Source organism: Cupressus sempervirens, chromosome 4, assembly GCF_028749045.1.
Source record: "Cupressus sempervirens isolate cs-2001-9-10 chromosome 4, ASM2874904v1, whole genome shotgun sequence".
Taxonomy (NCBI): Eukaryota; Viridiplantae; Streptophyta; class Pinopsida; order Cupressales; family Cupressaceae; genus Cupressus; species Cupressus sempervirens.
The window spans coordinates 431,777,361-431,784,269 of record NC_143121.1 but is presented as its reverse complement, the minus strand read 5'-3'; the positions used below and the strand labels follow the sequence as shown (position 1 = coordinate 431,784,269).

The window sequence follows — 6,909 nt, the reverse complement described above, 5'->3', positions numbered from 1 at the left end:
ACAAAAAAACATGTGGGTATGAGATATTAGTTACTAGTAAGTTATAATGTTACTAATAGTGATAAGTACATTAACTGTACTTTAAGTTTTCCCAAAAAAATGTAGATTCTTAAAAATATTAATAAATCTTTATTTATTTTAAAACAAGCTTTAACATTAAATTAATTTATTCACTAAATATAAATTAGTATTATAATTTATCTAAACAAATTATAAATAAAAATTTATATTTAAACATTTAAAACACTTCAACTACCAAATAAATATCTTAGATAATATTTAAAAAAAAATTAAACATCTGTAATAGGAACAATCATAATATACCGAAAATAATCTCACTCATGCTTCTTATAAAGACTATATAAAGTGAAGAAGTGGGGTGTTTGCAGTGAAGTCCATACCTTGTCACCCTCTTGGAACTCCGACATATCATATCGAATTGTCCCATCATTTCTGATCACGTGGAAAATGAAGTAGCAATTCACTCAAAGTTGACCGCGGTTTACGCATCCATTATAAAAAAGCTTTTAGAAAAATACATTATTATTTAAATGTATGGACGGCTAAAGAAGATAGCAACAAGTCCTTTGTATTTTAATATTTTTGAGTGTAAATTTTAATATAATTGTCAATTAATGAGATCGTTTTTTTTTTTGGATCTGTAAGAGGCTGAAGTTAAAGGTTAATTATTATTATTTGTCGTGATTAATTATTTTGATTAGAATTAACTATTGTGTTGTAGACATTAATGAGATTCTTATTTATTAGAATTTAAATTTTGTTCTTTTGAAATGTCATGCAATTAATTGAGATTTTTATATAATTTTAAGAGATAAAATTTTCATATTAATTCATAATGTTGTACTAATAATTACATATATAAGGTAGAGATGATATTATACATTTAAAAAAATTATAGAACAATAATATATTAATTTTGACTAATAAATTATTATAGTACAATCAACAATATCAAATAATGATACTATGTTATATTAGAATTTCTCTCTAACTTAACTATGCAAGCTACCTTATAACTAACAAAAAACTAACATGTTTGCCCATTACTAATATTGGTAGTTAATAGCTAACTATATTAACGACACCGATGAGTAAGTTTTTTTATAAAAAATAGTTACCAATAATTAGTTAATCATTTAAGAGGAAAATGTTAATGGAGAGTGTTTATACTATGGTTTCTTCTAAAGTTGCAATTCTCTTTATGGAAAAAAAAAGTGTTGATTTCTATCTAACTTTGTTGTTTCCATTTAAAAAAAAAAAAAAAAGTTCTTCAATACAAATATTTTCAAAAAGATATAGAAACAATGACTTCTTCTTTCCTTTTCTAAAGCAAAAGAGAAGGAAGTAAAGAAAAGAAAAAAGGTAAATTGATGCCTTCTTTTATTTGCTTACAAGAATATTAGATATTATTTTGTTTTCATTAAGTTGTAGTCACACATAGAAAATAAGTCATGTTGCATTTCTAAAACATTAATAAAAAGAAGAGTAGTTCATTCTGCAAAAGTTTTTAAAAAGTAAAAATGAAAGTAGACTTCAATCTTTTTTTGAATGGTTCACATTATATGACATAAAAGATAGATGCCCACAACCATGTAATCTAGTTGTTCACAATAAAAAGGCTGAACATCATATTATTCATCTTAAGAAGTACAATAGCTCTTTTTAGCAAACTTGTAACCACCCAAAACAAATCACATCACATATATTCAAACTTGAATTTTATCACTGAAAGGTTATAAATACCCTTGATCACAACAAACTAGACAAAATTAAAAGTCAGTTACTAAGTTAGCAGTGTAATTGGCCCCACTCCTCTCAAATGATTTTGAGATGTATTTTCTAATTGAGTTATTTTGGACCTCTATTTTTTTTCAAATTATTTTATTTTTACAACTATTCTTGTGAAGATCCAATTTCATTTAATGAGTTAATAAAATATACTCTTCAATAAATTTAAATCTTATGACATAACATAATTCAACAGTTCTCTTCTTAAAAATTAAGAGAAGCAATTTTTATCATTTTAATGACCAGTATATTCTCCCTAGAACAACATATTAGGTATAATACAATAAACAAACAACTCATATTTATGAAATTCATATGTGCCCTTATTGTATATATCTTTTAGTTGATCTGCAACAACCCATTTTCTTCTCTTAACTATTCTGATCCTTATGATAGATACTAAATGTAATTTGAAATATTGATAAAAAAATTACCACACAATCTAATTCAAAAATACATCTCAATAACATTCCCATCTTATTATATTAAAATCATTAATCTTTTCTAAAATCTTATAAATGCACATCAGCTCTCATCCATGTAATAAAAAAAAAATCATCGATCTTTTATTATAAAATCTTGTAAATGCACCAAATTTACACTCCATTAGAAATTCCCACGACATCGAACACCAACAAACATATATTAAAAATGGACGTCAGCGCACTCACCGCAAACCAAATCGCATCGACGATACAAAAGTTAAAAGATGAGTAGATCTGAAGTGAGCTTTGCATTTAAAAACAGAAAACAAAAAAAATGTGCACTAAAGCGACTAACTGCAACCGCCATTATTATTATCATTGACGATACAAAAGTTAAAAGATGAGTAGATCTGAACTGAGCTTTGCATTTAAAAACAGAGAACAAAAAAATGTGCACTAAAGCGACTAACTGCAACCACCATTATTATTATCTTGATTGTTCCATTCACATCCATATCGACAGAACCACGTAAAAATACTTTGAGCTTCAAATGGTCAATTAAAAAAAGCGTCAGCTATAGACAAAATGCACTAAAAGTTATAGATCAGATTTACTAAAAGTGTAATGATTTTTTTCTTATAATTTTTATATTTTCTATTATAAAATATGCATGAAGAACAAATACTATGCTATGAATTTCAGGAAAAAATAAATTTCAATAAAAAATACATTTTATCTAGACAATATGGGCGTCCATTAAAACACAATATACAGAAACCAGTGCAGCTACTCATGTTATTTTATATACCATAATGGTTACAGGAAGAAGATGATAGATGACTGCACATAACAGTACATAAAACTTATTATTATTATTACACACCGCCTTGCCTGGGCCTGGTTGGGAACCGAGAAAGTTAACCTACCTAGATCTACAGAGGCCAGTCAAGTATTCTCCATGGCAAAAAGAAGCAAGAATTCTCTATAATTAAAAAAAGAAGTAATGATGAAGATGATTAGCTAGATAAAAGGGAAAGTTCGATCCGTGCCTGTAATTACATCACAGAACAGCTGCCTGTGTTTTCATCATTAAACGCGTATGCCGCATCATCATTGTACTGGTGGTGGTAGGCCGCATTTTGATCATTGTAATGGTAGCCGGGAATTTGATCATTGTAATGGTAAGGGGGATTCTGGTCATTGTAATGGTAGGCCGCATTTTGCACAGTGGCGGCGCTTTGCTGTGTGTAGTAGTGTGAATTCATGGGGGGCACATGTTGTGCATACTGCAATATAGGAATGGGCTGATTGGCGCCCAGGTGACCGTACCCTGGGCTGGCCATGTGACCATAGCCTCCGCCGACGCCGCTCGCTACGGGAGTAAACCCTGCAAATTCAGAAGATTCAGAGCTCGGCTCTGCGTTAATGGCTTCCCCGCCGCCGCCGCCGCCCCCCTTTCCGCCCTTTTTCTTCTTTCCTCCACCCGAGCTTGAGCTTTCAGCGGCTTTGCTTCCTTCTGAGGGACTTTCTTCTAAATCTTCACCTTTCTTCGCTCCTTCGCTGCTGTTTCCGCCATTTTTGCCGCCGCCTTTCTTCGGCCCTTCTTCGACGTCTTCTTCATCTTTTTCAGGTTTCTTTTCCTTTTCCTTCTCCTTCTCCTTGTCTTTCTTTTCCTTGTCCTTGTCCTTGTCCTTGTCCTTGTCCTTGTCCTTCTCTTTCTTCTCCTTTTCCTTCTTCTTTGGCGGAGGCGGAGGAGGGCTTTTATCTTTCTCTGGGTCTTTCGGCTTCTCTTTCTGTGAATTATTTTGAGCCTGTGGCCATTCTTCGGCGTGCTTGCCTGATTTAATGAGCTTCTTCAGTAGAATATCAGCAGAGGTGACATTTCCAGTAACAATCACCCTCTGCTCCGGGGCATCGATTGTTGTGGTTAAAACGCCTGCAAGAAGTCGGCCACCATTGCAACACAGTTAGGGTTTTGGAAAAAAAAAATTCAAATAATTCGTCAGCTTTTAGCTCAATTGTTTACTTTAAACGTCAAAGGGAAAGACCTGCGAGAATCCGGTCGCTGCAAGGGCTTTAACAATTAAATTTACATACAATAATTCATCAGTTCTAAGCTCCATTTTGTACTTCAAATCAGTTAAGGTTCGAAACATTAAATTTACAAATAATTCATCAGCTTTTAGCTAAATTGTTTACTTCAGACCTCAAAGGGAAAGCACTGCGAGAATCCGGTCGCTGTTACAGTTTTAAAAACATTAAATTTAAAAGTAATTCACCAGCTTTTAGCTAAATTGTTTACATCAGACTTCAAAGGGAAAGGACTGCGAGAATCCGGTCGCTGTTAGGGTTTTAACCATTAAATTTGCATACAAATTCATCAGTTTTAAGCTCAATTTTGTCGAACTAATCAGTTAGGATTCTAAACATTAAATTTAAAAATAATTCATCCGCTTTTAGCTCAATTGTTGACTTTGAACCTCAGAGGGAAAGCACCGCAAGAATCCGGCCCCTGTTAGGGTTTTAACCATTAAATTTACAGAGAATTCATCAGCCTAAAGCTCAATTTTGTACTTCAATTCTCGAAAGCGATAGGAATACGAGAATCCGACCGCCATTTTCAACTCCACTAGGGTTTTAACCATTAAATTGACAAATAACTCATCAGCTTTTGCTCAAATAATTACTTCGAAACCTGGAAAAATCCTAACCTTCGATGCTCTGAAGGACCTTCTTAACCTTCTTCTTGCATCCCTCGCAGTGGATATAAACCTTCAACACGAATGTCTACACATCACAACAAACGAAAGCGTAAGCTCAAACACTCCAGACAACTCGCAGGCGAGTAATTTACACAAATATCTACACATCAAAACAATTTTCAGACGAAAAAATTAACAGATCTAGAAACAAAAGAACGGCTCTTCGTTCCCCTGTTTCAAATTTCCGCACCTTTAACAGAACAAACAAAAAAATAACATGAAGAAGCTGCAAAGTCAACAACGTGCGAAATAATGTAAAACCTTGATAACTACTTCTCCGTCTTTGGTCATTCCTCTGGGCTTTAATTCCTCCGCAGATTCCCAAGGATCGATCTTGCGGCTAGGGAACAAAATCCGCCGCACGTAGTTAGTCACCAGCACAAGAAGACAGTATCAAGAAACTCCTTTTGAAGAGTGAATCGCCTGGAATGAGGCTGGAGGGGGACTGTTCAACATCCGGGGACTTGGAGAATCAAGACAGGGGAGAGGGGACTGATAACGCAGCAAAAACGGAATATATATAGAGATCATTCGAGGGAGCGAAAGAGAGGTGTAGCTTCGTCGTTCATGGCGGATTCCTGCTTTACTTTCTTTGTTCAAGTTGGCTTCAGTGGAAAGGAAAGAATGATTGACGGGAGGGAAGAGGAGGAGGGACCCAAAAGGAATAATGAGGCTGTCAGGCACCACCATGGCTGAATCATATCCACCTATCACCTTCTTTCGCCTTCAATCTCACTGCTTTTGTCTCTTGTAAAAATGTCAGTGCAGTATGATCATCGTGAATGTCATCTCAGAGTGAAAATGATTGTGGGTGCGTGATCTCGAAGATGGTGTTGTTATAGTTACTATTTATACAACTTTTTGGGTCGGTAAAATGAAGGAATCTATGGGGCCACCTCTCTCTCATGCAAACTACTTTGATACGACTTATAGAATTGAAGGATTATGTCATGAGGCTTTTAGTATTTTAGTTTAAATTAGTGGAAAGATCTTTGGGACCAAAGATTCAATTTAATAATGTTGTGATGAGAGCTAAAATTTACTTTAAATAATTAGCACTTTATTTTGGGTAAGGGTTTCAATTGTTTATTATGAATGTTTCTCCATCACAGTTTAGATTTCAGCATGTCATTTTTATGATTTAATATACGATATCAGATTACTTAGAAGAGACTAGAGCAAAGCAGTAGTTTTAGTGAGAGTTTGTTTACTTCGAATGTAAAGCTTTAACAACAATCTTTGTTTATTTGTGCACACTGCTTTGTTACTCTAAACTATTTGTATCGTATTTTAGTTATTCTTTTAGGATCCTTTGCTTTGTGGAATTTGAAAAATCGAGATTTCTAGAACCTTGGTTTAACTAAATCAAGGTTTTGCAAATCTTTATTCCGATTTTTGGAATTTTACTTTAACCATTTGTTTCACTCGGAAGATGCGTGTGAAGACACATTTTTATGTGTAAGCTTGGAGTGAGTTGAAGGCAAATTTCAAAAAGTAGTCCAATCTATTGTTTTTACACTCCTTAAAAAACATAACCGGGTTTTGATTTTCAATTCCTACTCGCTAGTAGGAAGTTGGAAAACTTGGTTTTGAGGCAAACTTGGAAGTCTGGTATGCTAATTCCATTTTACCAATTTTAAAACAAATGCAAAAAAATTCAAATCTAGATTTTGAAAAAGTCAATTCCTATCATCTTCTTGAAACCAAACAGACCCTTTATTTTCTAAAAATAAAAAGACTCTTCTTTCATATTGTGCTTATTTGTGGAACTATTATTGAAAATTTTAGAATCTAATTTTAAAAAGATTAAATTTTCTAATATCTAAAAATATGAAAATAATTTTGAATGGTTTGTAGTCTTTTTTTCTTCTAACTTCTCTTTTGGGTAAGGCTTTTAATTGTTTATTAGGAA

The 6,909-nt window shown here is 33.2% G+C and overlaps 1 protein-coding gene across 1 annotated transcript; it reads right to left on the bottom strand.

Moving 5' to 3' along the window:
* Positions 1-3,004: 3,004 nt before the first annotated feature.
* Positions 3,005-5,488, bottom strand: LOC149561866 (uncharacterized). Its single transcript, XM_089825396.1, has 3 exons — positions 5,259-5,488; positions 4,947-5,022; positions 3,005-4,171 (listed from the first exon to the last, which is right to left on the bottom strand). The coding sequence occupies exons 1-3, from the start codon at positions 5,286-5,288 to the stop codon at positions 3,291-3,293; spliced, it is 987 nt and encodes a 328-aa protein (XP_089681522.1). The 5' UTR covers positions 5,289-5,488; the 3' UTR covers positions 3,005-3,290.
* Positions 5,489-6,909: the final 1,421 nt, after the last annotated feature.

Bases quoted from the DNA above. Each gene is read 5' to 3' on its own strand.
- LOC149561866 (XM_089825396.1), bottom strand. From the start codon at position 5,288: ATGACCAAAGACGGAGAAGTAGTTATCAAG. The intron at 5,023-5,258 runs GTTTTACATTAT...TGTGATGTGTAG, and splicing joins ACGGAGAAGTAGTTATCAAG to ACATTCGTGTTGAAGGTTTA. The intron at 4,172-4,946 runs GTTAGGATTTTT...GACTTCTTGCAG, and splicing joins GGTCCTTCAGAGCATCGAAG to GCGTTTTAACCACAACAATC.